General features: G+C 38.8%; 3 protein-coding genes across 3 annotated transcripts in view; 2 read left to right on the forward strand and 1 right to left on the reverse strand.

The window, feature by feature from the left end:
- LOC140924628 (uncharacterized) overlaps nucleotides 1–18,979 on the forward strand; it is a 302,908-nt gene that overhangs the window by 236,107 nt on the left and 47,822 nt on the right. The window lies entirely within an intron of this gene.
- On the forward strand, nucleotides 5,606–10,217 carry LOC140924921 (arrestin domain-containing protein 3-like). Its single transcript, XM_073374906.1, has 5 exons — nucleotides 5,606–5,711; nucleotides 7,674–7,900; nucleotides 8,358–8,565; nucleotides 9,325–9,488; nucleotides 10,068–10,217. The coding sequence occupies exons 1-5, from the start codon at nucleotides 5,606–5,608 to the stop codon at nucleotides 10,215–10,217; spliced, it is 855 nt and encodes a 284-aa protein (XP_073231007.1).
- Nucleotides 10,916–16,069, reverse strand: LOC140924657 (uncharacterized). Its single transcript, XM_073374688.1, has 3 exons — nucleotides 15,997–16,069; nucleotides 12,543–12,854; nucleotides 10,916–12,136 (listed from the first exon to the last, which is right to left on the reverse strand). Exons 2-3 carry the CDS (start codon nucleotides 12,825–12,827, stop codon nucleotides 11,273–11,275), a joined length of 1,149 nt encoding a protein of 382 aa, XP_073230789.1. The 5' UTR covers nucleotides 12,828–12,854; nucleotides 15,997–16,069; the 3' UTR covers nucleotides 10,916–11,272.

Raw genomic sequence — 18,979 nt, forward strand, 5'->3', positions numbered from 1 at the left:
TTTCATGAGCTATGTTAGTTTGGATAATTCAGTATATTTTTCTCTCCTCTCCCTCTTAGCTTACAGGCGGCACGCCCAAGTTTAAGAGGTGAAGAGAGATTTTTTAAGGTAAAAAACTCGTGAATTGAATCGTCATGTTTTAGCTAACTAGCCAATTGCAGTTTCATGCGCTGTGTTAGTCTAGATAATTCAGTAAATTTTTCTCTCCTCTCCCTCTTAGCTTACAGGCGGCGCGCCCAAGTTTAAGAGGTGAAGAGAGATTTTTTTCAACGGTAAAAAACTCGTAGCCTGAATAGACCATGTTTTACTACCTAGCCAATTGCAGTTTTCTTACGCTGTGTTAGTTTGGTTACTCTCTCCTCTCCCTCTTGGCTTCCAGGCGGCGCGCCCAAGTTTAAGAGGTGAAGAGAGATTTTTTTAAATTGAAACATTCGTAGTTTGAGTCGATCATGTTTTACTACCTAGCGAATAGCCGTTTTTATACGCTGTGTTAGTTTGGTAAATCAGTAGATCATCTCTCCTCTCCCTTTTCGCTTACAGGCGGCGCGCCCAAGTTTAAGAGGTGAGGGGAGATTTTCTTAAAGTGAATAGCACATAGCTAAAATCGATCGTGTTTTAGCTAGTAAATGCAGCTTTTTTACATTGCTTTAGTTTGTATAATTCGGTAGATTTTTCTCTCCTCTTCCTAATGGCTTACAGGCAGTGCGCCCATTCTTAAGAAGCTGTGATAAAGTATAAAGTAAGTCACAGCTTGAATCGATCGTGTTTTAGCTAGTCGTTACAGAGTTGTTGTTTTTGTTCATATTTTGTTTTTGTTAGTGTATATAATTCAGTAGATTTTTATTTTCTCTCCCTCTTAAGTCTTTAGCTCTTATGCGATGTGCCCAATCTTACGACAAGTGGTGTTGGTTTCAAAAGCGAAATTTAGTAATTGTGATTTTTTTTCTGACCTACGGCTCTCAGTCTGGATAATATTCAGCGTGATGCCTGGGTTTGATGTACACCGGAAACCGGAAAAAAGCTAGTTTTGTCCGCGGGCGGCAATACTTTAATTTCGACAGTTTAAGGTAAAATATTAAGATAATGTCTAAATCATTTGTGAACTGTGATAGTTTTTTTTTGCGTAAATATCTCTCTTCGATCAAATGTGACAATTAGGCCAGATTTATACTAGCGATGTAAAAATTTCCTCCGTCTATGTTGAAACCGAACAAACCTCGCGGGTATCCCCTTTGGCGGGTGATCTCCCTGAGAGATAATTGAGTTGTTGTTTTGCGGCATTGTTTATTCATCAAGTTCACAGTTGTAATTATTTTTCGGTAATATTGTTCTTATTTATTGTTTATTGAGTGGGTGGGCTAAAATTAAAGACGAAGAGTGAAGCTCCAATGCAGAATTCTTGAAGTCTATTTGATATTATGCTTTCGACAGTGCACGTGAATAGCAACTAGGTTGGGTGTCCACTTAAGATAAACTGGATTAAGTGTCGAAGATGAAAGATTGCTCAATAAAACGAACATTGTTGACAGCTTTAAGATAGGCTCAGGGTCTCTTGATGTAATATAACCCTTGGTTCAAGACAATAGACTTGGCGCCTCGCCCTCCAGAAATATGCGAAGATTGCGACGTTGAACGTCGCAATCCCCCGAAAATCGAGCCTGCGGCTTGTAATGATAGATGATACCGCAATACCGCACATTAAAATCGAAAATACCGCTTGAAAAAAAGCTCAATACCGTAAACCCCCATGCATGTCCCCCTCTGGAAAGGAAATCTTTTCAGAATTTATTTTTAATTTTGCATCTGCTGATTAAGGGAAAGAGTATTATATCTAATTTCAAAATTTAATCTGACTGATCGTTAAAACAAAGGAGGCGTACTTCTTTTTCTGCATATCGCCGATATATAGACTTAAGAAAGTTTTTTTTTTTCAATTCTAAAGTCCCGATATACCGTTTTCTCCTTTATTCATAGGGTATCTTTTACAAAAATATTCTTCGATTGAGAAGAGGCAAACTTCATACTGAGCACAGATAATATAGCTTAAATCGTAAATAGTTAGAAGTAGACTGCAAAACTGTCCGTATTTTGCGTATTCAAATACTCGCAAGCAGTCAAACAAAAGGTCTGGAACTAGGCTGACAACGGAAAACGAGACTGGGGAAAGACGGATTTTTTCCTCTCGCCTCACACACCCGTAGGGCGTGTGAGGCCTGCCCGCTTCACGCGCGTAAGACTTCTACGCCACGCTTTATCGCTATCTTTGCTGATTTTGAGAAAAAAACCGATTGTCTTGCAGTCAAAGTTAGAAGATGTCTTATTGGTCCTTAACTTATCCTTGACTCATATGTACTCTAATCTGTAAATACATGTTGATTGTTACTATTTCTTTATTTTGAATATGCTGCATGTACTGATGTGCTGTTATTACTTTATATTTCGGTAAACGCTTTCCAGAGTGGAAACGCCGTTTCCCTGAACTCTGATCTTGAAGCGGACGAAATCGAAAATGTCCCAAAGCGCCAAAAAACAGAGGAAATTCACGTGCAGGCTCGTGACACGGACATTAAATAAGGGCACCCAACGAGAATATAGCTCAAAACCACTTAAACATAGCATTGTTAAATGTATTTTAGTATTTAAACGGTAGATATAGGCATATTTTTATCCCCTAAAAATTTTCATCTGTTCGGATTTCCTAGCTGAAAGTCTAGTAATCCGAAAATTATAGGGATCAAAACTTACCTTTTCGAAAATTTCAGTCAGAAAAAAGGCTCCCGAAAATTCTAGATGACCTTTTTAGGGTAAAACTCCGTTAAAAATAGGCAATTATACCATTTTTTAGATGTTCGTAAATCCTAGGAGAGGCAGGCAAGCAAGAAATTTTACAACAAATGTTCCGAAAATTCTAGATCTCAAATCGTCTTCCGAACAGATATTCTTCCGAAAATTGTCGTTGGGTGCCCCTGATTAAACCGCAAAATATTTCATTGAAAAACACGGTGGGAAACGTGTCTCTTTAGTGTCGCTGTTGCTGACTACGTGAATAAAATTCTATTGATTGTAAGATTTTCCAGGAAAACTTTGACAGGCAACCTGACAAAGTATAGTGTTTCCCTCACGTAGTCAGCAATATTAACTAACTATGTTTCAATGAAATACTACGCCGGTTAAAGTCTGTGTCAGGAGCAGGCACGTTTATAACGTTTTGGACAATTTTCGTTTTTTCCGATTCACGAGATGAGGAAAACGACGTTTTCATTCTGTATAGCGTTCTCAAAAATGTCCATTTTCGATGAAGATATCTTCAAGATTTACATTTTCTGATGGACGTTTGGACAGGGCTTAGAGGAAATTATATAGATACAGCATATCCTAAATCGATATAGAGACAATAACAACTAAACAATGTAAACTCTACTGACATTGCATTTTAGTTAGTCCTATTATTTTCTTGCAAGAGCCGGCTAATTAATAAGTAGGATCTTGTGTAAATATCGCTGAGTTTGTTGACATTATTTGCTGTGGCTTGAGTGATTCACCAAGGTGTTCGGGAAATTCTTTTCCTTTTTAGCCACCAAAAACAAAAGCTGCACTGCGCATCCTGTTCTGCGCATAACAGCGCGCACTCAAATATTACGCAACAAGGTGACTTGCTGTCAAAGACCCAAGAAACGGTTGTTATCTACTCAGCAAGCAAGGTGACCTATCCGTTTCTCGGATAAATGTACTCTTCTAGCCTTTATATTTGTGCTGTAGAGCTCATAAAAGAAATTGTGTCTGAAAAAAAGTAAAAATTATTGAGAAAACAGAACAAGTAGGCATCACTTGTGCAGACGAAATAATATCCTCTAGCCTGTCTCGCACTCGAGGAATATTTTACTCCGTATATTTTCAAGAAGTGTGCTTGTGCGATAAGCAAAAATTACATTCTTTCTTTTGATCATACATTGAACGTAACCCGGGTAAAACATAGTGGTAAATCGTTGAGATTTTGCGCTAAAAAATTAGATAGCTCGTTAAAACGAATGATCTCGTTTAATAATAATAATAATAATAACAATAATAATAATAATAATAATAATAACAAACTTTATTCAAGTGTCGTGTTACTTTAGCATGGTGTTGCTAATTGGGGACACCGTAACAAAAAAAAACTAATATATACATACTATTAGTCACAAAAATATAGAGTTATGTGTATATGTACAATGTTAAAAAATTACAGGATTATAGAATGACATGAAAACAGCTAGTTGGACATTCTCGAGCAAAAAATCTTCTAGGTCCATTTTCTTAATTTTTATTGTTTAAAACTGTTCTTACGGTTTTCTCTCTATAGAGCGGTTTTCATTTGAGTGTCGAAAAGTAATTGGTTTTGCACTTTCTACACGATGCGATTGGCTTAAAAGATTCGCGCCACCTTTTCATCCAATCAGAAGTAAAACCAAAGCCAATTGTGACGCGCTCGCATGCATTTTCCCGCGCTTTGCGTCAGCCACATGTAATTACTTCGAGTTTTGATTGGTTCAATGTATTGTCTGTGTCCTATGTGATTGGCCAGAGTAATTACTTTGGTTTTGGTTTTACGACACTCAAACGAAAACCACTCTATAAAGGTATAGAGAGAAAACCGTTTACAGAAACACCCATAAAACGGGTGCTAAAAGAAGGACAAGGCACTGGTGCAGTGGAACACCAAAATAGCGCTAACTCGCCGAAAACGCTTCAAAACGGCCTGAGACGCGAGCAAACAACAAAGAATACAACAAAGCAATAAGGTAAGTTGATGTTATTTAAAAAAATTACATTTTTTAACTCTTCTAAGAAAAACCGTTTACATCCCATACAAACCTTTGTAAATAACCGTTTGTAATACAACACCGCCCGCAAGCAAGAGTCACGTCCGCGTTCATGTAATGAGCTTGGGCCGCCTGTGGTAGAACACATTTTCTTGATGCCTTCGTCATGTTTGTCTCTCACACTAATACACGCCAGGATACACGCCAATAAATTACTCATTACGGCTCAGCCAATCAGGAATTTGCGGACGCCAGCATCCGCAGAAATGAATAAAAGGGGGTTCTTACAGCAGGCGTCCCTTCCCCTCTCTCCCCTACCCCCCTCCCTTTTTCCCTATCCCTACCCCTTTCGACGCCTGCTACGCAGGCTATCTCCACTGCTATTACGTAGTTCAGTTCGTCTTGTTATATTCCTAGACTTTCACTCAACTAAACAGGGACTGCCATTGGTTGACTTCTTGGTCACATGGCCTTGACTAAAATCAAATGTATCGCGATCGTGATACATTAAGCAATGTACCCCGCTCGGGCTACATTAGGGACTTGTCAGAAATTAGCACGTGGGGAAGGGGGGTGGGAATTTTAAATTTGGGTTCGGAAATGAGGTGACCCATCCCTGCAATGGGAGTGAAATTTGCTAACCCTCCCCTTGAGCTTGGCCTAAAATATCATGACCCTCCCCACCTTACAGAATTGAAAGAAAAATGTTCCAGGCTCTTTAAGGTGCAGTATTCCAAGCCAACAAGAAAAAAAGGAAACAAAAAAAAAATAAAAGGAAAGCAAAGAAAGCTAGGGCAAAAAGAATGGAAGCTGACTGCAAAAGAGTTATTGAAACCATCGCATCTCATCAAGAGTCGCATGATGTTACAGAGCCTATTGGCTCATTATCTCTTCATTATGAAGGAATAAGTGGGCTCCTCAAAACACAAAGGCCATATGTCCAATATAAGGGAATAGAAGGGATTGTTCAGCAATGAATCACAGGACATTATCAAGCAATATCTACGCTTTAACTTAAATGGAAATCATGATGATGATGAATCAAAGCTGATGACATAAATAATGATGATCAAGATGCTCACAGCAGCATTGATGGTGATGGTGAAGACAGTGATGAAAAGGATAGCCAAAACTCTAATAACATTAATAACAACATTATTCATAATTTCAATAAGACTCTATAGCATTGTTATAAATGAAAAGTGGATGTTTGTTAAATTCTTGCAATACGCTCTTCTGACGTATGGTAATATGCCCGTCTAACCTCGTTTTTGAGTAAAAAATCCTTTGAAATGCTAATCAGACGACGTTTTCGTATTTGAATTTCAAAAGAATTTTTACCCGTAAACGAGGTTAGACGGGCATATTACCATATGTGAGAAGAGCGTATAGTACTTCACAGTTTCTATCCATAATGTTTCGTTGTTCTTTTTTTTCCCTTTTTTTTTTACCAAATATAGAACTTCCTTTTTCTTCTGTGGGTGAGCCTCTACATGATCAAGGGCATACATTTGCATGACCCTCCCCCTTTTAACGACCCATTTTTCATGACCCCTCCCTTTTCTGAGTCTCAAAAAGTTGTGACCCACCCTCTGTTTCCACCCCCCCCCCCTCCCCCCCTGCTAATTTCTGACAAGTCCCTTACAGCATGTGATCAAAGCATGGTAGAAAGTAGTGTGACAGAAGGGGGGAAAAACACTGCCAGTTTTCTTTTTCGTGAATGAACACAACAACACAAACACAAAGCCTCAAGTTAAAAAGCAACGATTTTTAAAGTTATCCCAGAAGAGAAACAGCAGCTAGTGGAGGAAGAAGATGGAGATAATATAAGTAAAGTACTTTGTAAATCCTTCATTCAGTGGTTTTAAGAATTAAATTTGCGTTGTTTTAAGTACCGAGTCGACTGTTTTGATTCGCTCCAGTTATTCTTTTGTTGCTGTTGAAGTGAAGTGAATCTGACATTTGTTTTATATGGATAAGTAGCAGGCAGATGAAGAATCAGGGGCACCCAAAGGCAATTTTCGGGAAAATATCTGTTCGGAAGACGATTTGAGATTTAGAGTTTTCGGAGCATTTGTTGTAAAATTTCTTGCTCGCCTGCCTCTCCTAGGATTTTCGAACATCGACAAAATGGTATAATTATCCATTTTTAACGGATTTTGACCCTAAAAAAGGCCACCTAGAATTTTCGGTAGCCTTTTCCTGGCTGAAATTTTCGAGAAGGTAAGTTTTTATCCCTATAATTTTCGGATCACTAGACTTTCAGCTAGGAAATCCGAACAGACGAAAAGTTTTTAGGGGATAAAAATATGCCTATATTTACCGTTTGAATACTAAAATACGTTCAACAATGCTATGTTAAGTGGTTTTGAACTATACCCTCGTTGGGTGTCCCTGAAGAATGACAATGGAGACACGTTGAAACCCGAAAAATCATGAAAAATATGTTTCAGCATCTTCGTTTTCTTTTTTTCATTTTGTAACATTACCAGAAAAAAAAAAAAAAACTTTGGTCGCATCGAGCTGGAAAGAAACAGAATTCATGATTAGCTCAGTTTTCCCACCATTTTGACAAGGTTGTAGCTATTCGATAGCTCTGTCTACTAAGAAGGCACATGCTTCAGGCGCTAGATGAAATTGAATTATCTTTCTGGACCCGGTATCGGCGCTTGGTCGATCAAATGTCGGAAAGAAAGGAAGAAAAACAGCTAGCTACTCTGGAGAAATAAAAGCGTGTTACACTTCCTACACCAACCTATCGGCAAAGTTTTACATACCCTTAAATGAACCAAACTTATTAATATTACCTTTAATTAATCTTATTCATGTCACTACGAGGTGACGTCTTATTAATTTTTATTGATTTTTTAGCACCTTTTCAATCCGGAAGTGACGTCAAGCTTCACCCCGGAAACTACAATTTCCCTTTTCAATTCCCGCTTCCGGTATCCCCATTACCAACATCGTTTGAAGGTGCCTACGGCAGTGTACGATATTGGTTAGATGCCGTGGTGGACCGACCGTGGAGAATTGATCTCAATACCTGCACACCCCTGGTAATTGTTGAGCGCGTACAGATTAGGAAATCACAATTCCTCGTAAGTACTGGCTCGAAATGTATTCCGTGCCCAAGTAAGAACTCTTCTAAATATGGCTCGAGTGGGAACTACCACAACTTATCTTTTCACATTAAAAAGAATCCCGAAAAAATTACAATCCCTTAAAATTTTTATAGTCCTGAACACGATGTATAACTATACAATAAGTTCTCCCCCATTTTCAAACAGAAAAGGGGGCTGAAGAAGTAAACACTGCTGGCTCATTCTTTGTCGGCTGATGTTTTGGTAACATTCGCCTTTATCCTGGTCCAAAAGAGATGTGCAAAAACCGCAAAGGTGTATGGCGTATGCTGGTTGTTTTTTTAAGTAGGAATGTTTAAAATCAAAAGTGATTTCTCAAAGAGAAAAGAAAATCACCAATTGCAAGCCCATCTGCAATCATGTAGCCGATTGCTCACTTTTGGTTACTCTCTGATCATTCGTTGTCGATCGTCAGGAACTAAGATTGAAACAAAAAGATCGTATGTTGGGTTGGCCATGTTGCCCTTCAGACCAGCTGCACACCAAAGCCCGCATAGGAGGTGTAGCTTATTGCCCTGGTCAGGACGTCAAGATATCTGGACTAGTAAATAACGAGAGCAGCAAAACAGTTATCGGTTTTGAAGCGCAACTTGTACAGAGAGTGCTATACAAAGCACCTGAAGGTAAGGATTAACCCTTTAACCACTAGAAATGACAAGGATCTAATTTCTCCTCACAGTATCGCTGCTAATTCAATAATCAAGGTCACGGGAATAAAGGAAATTATCGCCACGAAAGGAGCTCTCGATTGTTCAACAAATTCTCTTCGTCGGTTCGACAAGGAATAAATAGAGAAGGGTATGGAGAAGTGCTTAGTGAGGTTAGTTCCCCAGAGATTAAGGGTTAAGGAATACAACTTTAAAAAAAAATAAAGTGGGGTGGGAAGAAATGTTTCCACTCCCTTATCTGGACTCACCGGGTCTATGCCGTGCTTTGTATCACGCTTGTGAAAATATTTTCAAAATCGTTTTACTCCCAACATCTCATTGCTGATTCGCCACACTGTCAGCCATATATCTCATCTTGAGAAAATAAGGCCCTATTATTTTCTCTTGGTCTTGTTCAATATCAGTTCTGAGAATTTAGTGTCAAATTAATTATTTTTTCAACTTCTCATCACTTGTCTGCTTGAAAGTGTAAGGTATTATAAGGAGAAATTACATTCTGATCAATACTGGGACTGAAGTTTCTCTATTGGACAGACAACCTCAAAATGTACCTTCCTAGTTACTCTAAGGAAACAAAAATTGTCTTAAGTTCGTAAACCCTCGTAGAAAGTCTGTTGATTTCTCTGCAAAATTACTATGGTGGTTTGACATTTGTGTGGTAGCTTCATTCTTGAAGGGACGTCGTTAAGTTTTTTTGTTTGCCGTTTTGCCTAGCTACGACACGTACAGTAACAGAGAAGCTTTACGTCCTCAAGGAAGAACAAGAACTAGCACCTGGAGATCAAACCAATGTCGAGTTTGATTCTTTCGTCATACCACCTGTACGTCAACCAACGACGAAGGGATTCGGATGCATTGACATTTCGTACGCAATTAAGGTAAGCGCATAGTTCACAAGATAAAGATGTGAAGGTATAGTTCATAGCCAGAGTATTGCAGAAATTTTTCCTTTGCGCGTCGAATTTTCCTTTTTCGATGAGTTGGCGCAGCCACCAGTAACCTTTGCCTCTAGCATTTTTGTGTGTGCTTTGAAACTTTAAGTAGCAGAGCCGCGGGAAAGTTGGAAGGGTAGATAGTTTCTCCCTCTGTTTTTGTCTCAAGCCCCTCTTAGCTCTGCCGCTCAATGCTGTAAAGAAAAAACAATGCACAATTTATTAACTTATATTGCGCAGATATCAATGGGACATTTTCATCTACGCATTACAATGTTTAAGAAATCATGAATTTTACACACTAGTATTTAAAATACTAAATAAAATTGCAGTTAATAATTTAATAAAATGAAATATTAAAAAAGAAAAAAAACTCATGTTCTAAACTGTTCTGCAGTTGACTTCTCGCTTGAAATACACTTGATCCCTCTCCTTTGAATGTAACTATCCTACTCAGGTACGCCTGATACATTTATAGGTTCTCTGACACCAATTTAAGACTTTTTGATTTGTACTTCTGTCTAGTTTAAAGTGCGCGTGAAGAAGGCCTTTAACACCGACTTAATCTTCCCAGTTGTGATAACTACAGTTCCCCCTAACACCGAGCCCTCCGCTGATCCGTTCTTGAGAGAGCAGATCTTCATAGCTCTTGCCAATTACCTTTTTCTAGTTTAGTATTAGAAATATAATCTTTCACTGTATATTTCTCGGGAAAAAGGCGATCATTATTACATCCAAACACGGCACAAAGATCTTTTTTCTCATTACAATCTTATTCTGACAAAACTTTAAGAAAAAATGTCCCGAATAGCGCTCGAAAATACAAACGAAATGTGCTCATGCCCCCTGGGCATCCTATTGAGTAACTGCAGCAAATAGGCGTGCCAGTAGTTACATTACTGACTATGGACAGTTATAAATCTATGATATTTTGACGTGAAGATAAAATAGCAGGTTGTGAATTTATTGACACGGTTGTCTGTTACTTTCTGAAAAGTTATCTTTCGTCGAATTCAAACCTATGCCTCCCAGATACTAACAGGGCGTTACTACTAACTGAGTTTCGGAACCATATGTTACAAGCCGGGCAAAATTCAGTGAGTTTATTAAGGCTTGCACCATGGGATTCTACAAGTTTGGTTGGGTAAGGATCTTTGATACGCTAGTCAGCAATTACATCGCCTTTGGTTTTAAACATTTGTGACGCCTTTCCCATGATTAGTAAGGGCTTGTACGATGGTAACTTGTGGTCCATTTGCTAAAGTTATTATTAAAATCTTTTCATAGAATACAAGTGAATACTCTACACTTAAGTTCCATTTTCTTTCATGTGTGCTAAAAAATGCAGTGGGAAAAATGATTTGACGGGATCAGGCATGTTGCTGTTTGAAAACACGTATATTTTAAATATTGATTAAATGTTAGGTTTATGATTAAGTTTTCTTATACAGAAGCCGAAGGGGAATTGGCTCTTCATTTTCTGCTTCTCTCTTCTCATGTTCATAGCATGATAATCGATCATGATAGTAGTTAATTGTAATAATTTGAAAAATGAGTTACACATGATCTTAATCATTTTTTTATTCTTTTAATTGGACAGACCACCGATGAAGAAAATGCAACTTTCTGTATGCATACACAAAAAATGCCTAAACTAAAAATGTATGCATAAATTAAAAACGTATTCTAGGTGCTTTGTAAATGAGCTCTCAGATACTGACGGTGAGAATCTAGGATTCGCGGGCAGGAGCTCCATCGCGGTCTGGGAGAGGATTCAAGCGAAGAACAGATGGAATACTGGAGGAATCACATGTATAAGGGCCCAAGGACGTATCTGTCAGTGTTGGTCCACCAGTAGTCATCCCCAAATGCTTACGGTCATCAGACAGGAAGGCGTTTCTGTTGTTGGCATCGTACTCTGTGGTTGTACCTCTTCCGTGTGCAGCTTGCACCCAAGGACCACGGTCTGTTCTGATCCATGCTGGACCCAACAAGCCCTTACGGCGGTAGCCATTTCCAATCCAATCTTCAAGAAACGAGTAGGGATTCTCCAATTTCTTGCTTGCTGCCTGAGGACGAACCTGGAATGATGCTAACAGTCGCCAGATATTCAGGTCTGGGATGCGGAACCAACCCGTGAAGACGGCCTTGTCGCTTTCTTTTGTATCTGGTCTCACGTTCACCATGAGCTGATATGTGTGACCTACCTTCCAGTCATAGGTAAGATAACTCTGGCCACCCGTTCCTTCTCCTCCAAAGCGTTTAACAGTGACGCCTTCACCATGGGCAAGCACTTTGACCAAGTCGTCCGGCGATACATTTGGATCGTCTTCTGTCGAGGTCTTGTCCCAAATGGAGAAGAGGACCCACTTAGGAGAACGATCTTGAATGCCCATGTAGCCTCCAGTGAAACCATTAGTCATGAAGTAACTGCTACCCGCTGTCTCTTTAACGATCACCTCGTTGTAGAACCAGGTAACCCCTTCCCGTTGTACTTCTGGATTGGCGGGCGCTGACCACCAAATATGAACCGAAGGTGAACGGTATGGCTGTTCAGCTACGACCCATTTGTTTAAGAGGTAAACTTCACTGACCTGATAAAGAGATGTCATTCACTTATCACGAGATAAAGAAAAAAGAAAGAAGGGTTCCTCCGCGTAGATTTGTACTTTAGAGTTTAAGAAATCTCGGTTCTATATTCTTCCAGAAAACTCGTAAGAGACTACGCCGGTGAGCAAGGCCACATACTATGTTCTTACGTGACCATGGCTTGTCGAGTGAGCAACACAAAGATGATAATACGTACTCTGGACAGATGTGAACTGACTATACGCCGTGGCTTTAGGTACTATAAATATATTGCATAGCTTTGCATCGTACCGAGACTTTTAGGTTCGTATCCTTGTGGGAGGAAGGAAGGAAGGGAAGAGGGGGGATGTGTTTATTTCTTCCTTCTCCCACTTTCGCAACAAAAGGCAGTTTCCTAACATCTTCACTTACCTTGAATTTAGGGCTCCAATTTGCTTCATATGGTTCTTCAGCGGGCTTTGATGATTCAAACCCCCCTGTGCTACCATCAAGGACATCTTGCATGTACTGGGTTGCAGTAATTACCCACGAACTGCCTGTGTAGAACATCATTCGGCTGTTACTTTGACAAACCCAAATGTTTTTATTTCGAACTTTGTCGTCTGTGAGAGAGTATTCCCCAGCACTTTTAGCGTAATCATCCCCCTCCACCAGAACCAGCCTTAGTTTAGAAACATCCTTTAGTTTGGAGGCCATTTACGTGGTTTTTCTGAAGCTTTGCACCTGTGGAGAGAAAGCGGTAAAAATTTCAACCCTTTGTTCAATCCGAAAGTTTCATAAGAAGATGGCATTATCAGTTTTTTACCCCACGATTTATAGTTTTAGTACATCGTTGTTTGTTTTTGTGGCTACTGCATCCTATTCGAGGCGAAGCGTGACAAAATCAAATGTGCGACTTTCAATGCATAAATTTCTCTCAATGCTATAAAATAATAGATTTTGATAAGGTTTAAACTTGAGAACAGGAAATGAAACAATTTTTTGAAATGCGTTAGAAAAGTATTTGATGCGCTGTCAATAAGTTAGAAGTCTCCCCATGGAAATCGGCGTGGTACTGCTGCCCTGCTCTTCTGTCATTTTAGAAGATGAGAGGTCATTGATAAAACAACTCAGTTAGGTGATTTAAGGGATTATAGCTGGGCAACAAATGAAATAACCAAGAGTAGAAAATGCATTTTATCGTACTGTTTCTAAAGATAAATTCAAATCGAAACAAAAGTCTTAAAAATCTGCTCTGAAACCAGCGGTAATAAAATTCGACACGTTAAGTGTAAAGGACATAGGCATTGGGATTTTTGGTGTTGCGGTTTTCGCTATTTCTTAGATCCGTTTTGCTATTTTAATGTTCATTGTGGTATGCGGATTTTCCGTTTTTTAGCTTTGGGTTTTCGGATTTTGGTCAAAAATACTAACGGGTTTTCGAATTTGGTATCTGATGTGGTTTTAGGTTTTTTCCCCTTTGGGTTCCGGTTTCTCTTGTCTCTCTTCAATCTGATCATGAGCGGGAATTATGCGCCTCCACTGATCTCGAATAACCTCTGTATGCTCCCTTGTCACCACTGTATCGCATTGATTAGGATTTTGATAACTAGGATGTGAAATATATCGAATTTGACCGTTTTGCACGCGGTTTTCGGTTTTGATCGAATTTTGTTCGGTTTTGCGGTTTGGATGATTTTTTTCTAAGGTTGTGCGGTTTCTAAAAGACCCCAAAGCCCCCTCGTAAAAGGAAAGTGCACATTTGTTCGATATGTAAATTATTTGAAAATATTTGTGAAGCTGGACTTGAAATAAGTGGCATTATTATCCAACTGTGCTTCGTAGAGTACAAATAACGCGCGATACGAGTACAAATATCATGCGATATTTGTACTCCAGAAATATCCGCGAAATTCGCCCGCACCGACATAACAATTGGCGTGTTGGATAATATATCTCTTATAAGACGTTTTGTTGTGTAGTATCGCTGAGTATTGTTACTTTATTGTATTTTGACTCGCCCTATGGGCTCGTCAAGATATGGCAGAACTCGTAAAAATACTCAGCGATACTACTCAACAAAACATCTAATAAGATATATGTAGCTAGTAAACGTAATTCTTAGTTGCAGCGCAGACCTAGAACGAAGAGTAGAGTAGGTTCGAACTGAAATACGATAATCAAAAATGAAGCAAGGCTTAGACATAGGGTTAGCTTAGTAGACATGCAAAGAGATATTAAAATCGAGTAAAAAAGTTTCCGAAAGTCTAAATCGGACACAACAGGGGCACGCAACGAGAATATAGTTCCAAACCACTTAAACATAGCATTGTTAAACGTGTTTTAGTATTTAAACGGTAGATATAGGCATATTTTTATCCCCTAAAAATTTTTCATCTGTTCGGATTTCCTAGCTGAAAGTCTAGGGATCAAACTTACCTTTTCGAAAACTTCAGCCAGAAAAAAGGCTCCCGGAAATTCTAGGTGACCTTTTTAGGGTAAAAATCTGTTAAAAATGGCCAATTATACCATATTTTAGATGTTCGAAAATCCTAGGAGAGGCAGGCAGGCAAGAGATTTTACCAAAAATGTTCCGAAAATTCTAGATCTCAAATCGTCTTTCGAACAGATATTTTCCGAAAATTGACGTTGGGTGCCCCCTGACACAACTCTGACAGCATACAAGGGTGCTGAGAACATAAAATCCAAGTAGTATAAGAAAAGTCAACTAACTGTAGTGACTCTGAACATATTTAGATCACAAAAACAATGATTTAGTAAAATCAGACCATTGATACTCAATGGCGTGACTTTGGCAACACTTTTTAAAACGTTAAAAAAAAAATTACCCCGGCAATCGCCACTAAAACTAAACAGAAGGTAAACAAAAAAAATCTCACTTTGTTGACAAATGGAAGCTGATCCTACGATCGTCTAGCGAGCCAATTTAGTAAACAAGCACACGTGATTATGCTAATCGTGTGACCTACGAAAAGTGAATTTCCTAAAAAGGTCATTAATATTTTTGCATATATACTAAACATGACACTTAAAAGCAGCGTAATCTGGTAACGTGCACGTTTTGCTAAAGTAATAGCTCTAATTATGATCTGGAAAACCTGAAAAACAAACGTGGAAGAAAGGGGATGTTTTAAAACTAACACAGACAAAACTAGGACAGAACAAGAGTGAATATTAGTCCCGAGGTTACTACTCGAACTATTCGGCAATCGAACCTCATCGGACTCAATATCTTTCTCCTTTTCACAGAATGGACGGCATGGCCTTTCATGTTTACTTAAAGAGGAAGTCAAGTCAAGTGGAAGTCTGTGCGACTAGAAATAACATGAGAAATGGTTGATGGAGTTCCCAGGGGGGTAGGGCGGGTGTTTATTGCACTATTATAAAACTTAAGTTCTAAAGCGAGAAGTGACAAGAATTATGAAAAGTATCTGGTACATGAGAGAACACTACTTGATCAAGGACAAAATTCTTCGTGATTACATCGTAAGCAATGAATGCCAATAACAGCTAGACGAAATCATAAATTGTCAGTATAACTCGAAAGTAGGTCACATATATGTGTACATGAATGATCATGATTGAAGCTAAGACAATTTCTCTTCGTAGTACGGTATTTGACTTAGCCTGTGCCAGGCTGTCAGATAGTATAGTGCGGACGTATTAAAACGAGCAAAGCGAAAATAAGACGAGATCTTAAGTTTCCTGTTTTTCTTAGAAATAATTTTACATGCACGACTGAATTTTCTAACATTTGACCAGTCTATTTAGAAGCTCTATTCCCTTCAACCAGCTGTTTTCGATGCACTTGTTCCTAAAAGCCCTTTTTCCAGGCTTACCGTCCTAACACTCCCACATAACCTACCAGGACTATTTGCAGGAGTCCACTGTCTTGTGTTGGAATATCGGACAGAATTATAGTTAGGCTCGATTTCCGCCGTCTCCCGGGTCCGGTCTTTGATGGATGAGTGCGGGCTCATTTTCCCGAACAGCGGCTGGTAATCGAGCCTAAATTATAGTAGAACCTCCCTAAATCGAACTATCAAGGGGCTGGTGCTAAATGTCAATTATCCTGTTAATAATTGATAAGGAATCATATTTTACCATTCTTGCACAATTAACAATCATTTTCGTACACTTGGTTCGTTTTTCTGATAACAGTGTTTAGTTTCGAAAGTTTCGCTGATGTATCAAGTTTCACAAATGTTTTATCACGTTTGTATCAATCGCGATTAAAGCCGAGTTGGCACGTGTCAATCAGGTACCTTCTGACATAGCTGATTGACAATAATGATGGGGGGTAATTTAATCTCGTACCCAGATCTCACTCTGTTTTACACTGCCGTGGGAGATCTGGGTACGAGATTAGGGGTAATTATCAAGTTCGAGTTATCAGGGTACCGTAAAATTCCGAAAATAAGCCCCGAGGCTTATATTTTTCAAAGGCCCTTTTTGAGGGGCTTATTTTTGGAGGGGCTTTTATTCGGAGGGGCTTATGTAAGGGGGAAAATTTACGTTTCAAAATCGATTGGGCTAGCCTTATAGTTGGAAGTACATTTACCGTTTTTGCTTTGTTTTACTTTGTATTTGACGGCAATTTTCCAAGTACAAGCTCCCGGGGAGCTTATATTTGGAGGGGCGATTTAACGGAGGTTTTTTTTTGCGTTACCGGTCTTGGGGGGCTTATACATGGAGGGGCTTATTTTCGGAACTTTACGGTATATTTGAACCGAGGGAAAGTAAAATTAGTTTGAGTTAGCGGCGAGTTCGAGTTAACCACCTGATTAGAAAATGACCGAAAAAGTAGGGTCAAATCCGAAGGAAATAGGAAATTGTTCAAGTTAGCAGGGACTTTGAGTTATCCTAGTTCGAGTTAGCAGGGTTCCACTACATATCTAGTACAGGCCTGCATCTAATATAAGCATGATTAATTGTCTGGTAGCCCGCGACTTAATCCTCGGAATGAGTTTGGAAAGAATAACGCATTTATTTTTTTAAGCGCCCCAGCGTTTATTACATTTATTGCGTCTCCAGCGCACCGCTTATCAGCCGTAAAAAGCGATTAAAAAAATAATCGTCATGTTTTTAAAACGATAACAAGGAAATGATCACAGTAAAAAATTAATACATCATTCACTACCTCGTTTTGGTTGGGTAAATGGCTTGCGCCTCGTATGCATGTAAGTATTTGGTTGATGGGGGGTAATCGATTAAATACAGTAATGATCTAGACTTTTACTTCATCATCACCGGAATGTCGCTCTACTCTCTAAAGAGCCGACCGAGAATATCATTCTCTTTTACACAAAGAGGAACTTAAAAGCTATTCTTTCAAGTAGTGGTCAATACGAGCACATAATTAACATAAGAAATGGATGAACAAAGTTCTCAGGGAGAGAGGGGGCGTTAATGTATTAGTCAAACTTTTCCCCCAAACAGTTACCATCAAGCACTGAGTTTTTCCCTATAGCACCAATCCATTCTTAAATGCTGATTGGGGTTTCCAGAAATTGGTTGAGTGTGAACATTAAGTGCACTAATTGCATCTTCATAAAGCAGGGGCACCCAACGTCAATTTTCGGAAAATACCTGTTCGGAAGACGATTTGAGACCTAGAATTTTCAGTAGTGGGCGAGGGATGTTTTACGCCGGTTCTTTGCGGATTTAATTAACTTTTTGTGCGGTATAAATTAACGCAGATGACGTCATGCATCTCATTAAGATAGGACGATGTCATAGTTTAAATTAACGCCGGTGACGTCACGCACGCCATAAAAATAGGATAATGTCATATCTTAAATTAATGCCGATGACTTCATGCATTCCATTAAGATAGGATGATGTCATAGTTTATTTGTAGCTGGCAAGGAGCAAGTGACGTCAGAATTTCCTAGAGTTGACGTCATCAAAAAATGTTGAGATCATAATCTATAAACAGAAAAGTGATTTTTATACAATTAGCTATTTGCTATAGTCTTCTGATTAGATATTGTTTGCTATAGTCTTCTGATTGGATATTGTAGAAACTGTTATGTGTTCAAAATAAAAGCGGGCAAATTTTGAACGTGTTATGTTTGCAGATTATACTAAATGTAAAATCTTTAATCATTAAATTATTTTCACTAAAAATCGGTTATAAACAAAACCAAGACAGGGAGGCTAACTGAATTATCTTTACTTCAAAAGAAGGGAAAAGGAGGTTGAGCGAATGCGAAATCGTACTAATTTTTCAGGCAAAACATGAAAACGAGGTCGAAGCTCAGCTCAGCGAAAAACTGCCTATCAAGCAAAAATGTCAATCTTTGTTTACTTGACTCTGTAGAAAGTATTGCACAGGGTATGAAAATTCTATAGAAAACAACAGGTGGTTCTAAAGTAAACCCTAGCTCTTTTGGTTCTTAAATAAACCCCATTCTTGTTCCTAATGAGTGGAAAGTCTATTTATAAAAATAGGAATAAGAGGTGCGATAGCCTAGCAACACATGTCTTCTTGTTTAGCGCTAAAAATCGGATATATAAACAAAACACACACACACACACATACACAGAGTGGAGCTGAAAACTCTCTATTTCAATTTTGACTCACCATTACGAAAGCGTTTTCTCCGTTCTATCTCGAGGAAACGACTAACTATTGAAATCTCAGCGCTTGATGAGCTTATGGTCTTGTCAATTCAAGCGCCGTTAGTCAGTTAATTATGCGGGTTAACAAGCCCAAACTTGAATACAAATCAGTTCATCTCTACAGCTAGACCCAAGGGAGCACCCTGACTTATTATTGTAAAAACACAAACAATTAATAACTTAACAAAGATCAATTTAAACACGCGACAAATAAATTGACAAGA

This window comes from Porites lutea, chromosome 14 (assembly GCF_958299795.1).
Source record: "Porites lutea chromosome 14, jaPorLute2.1, whole genome shotgun sequence".
Lineage (NCBI taxonomy): Eukaryota > Metazoa > Cnidaria > Anthozoa > Scleractinia > Poritidae > Porites > Porites lutea.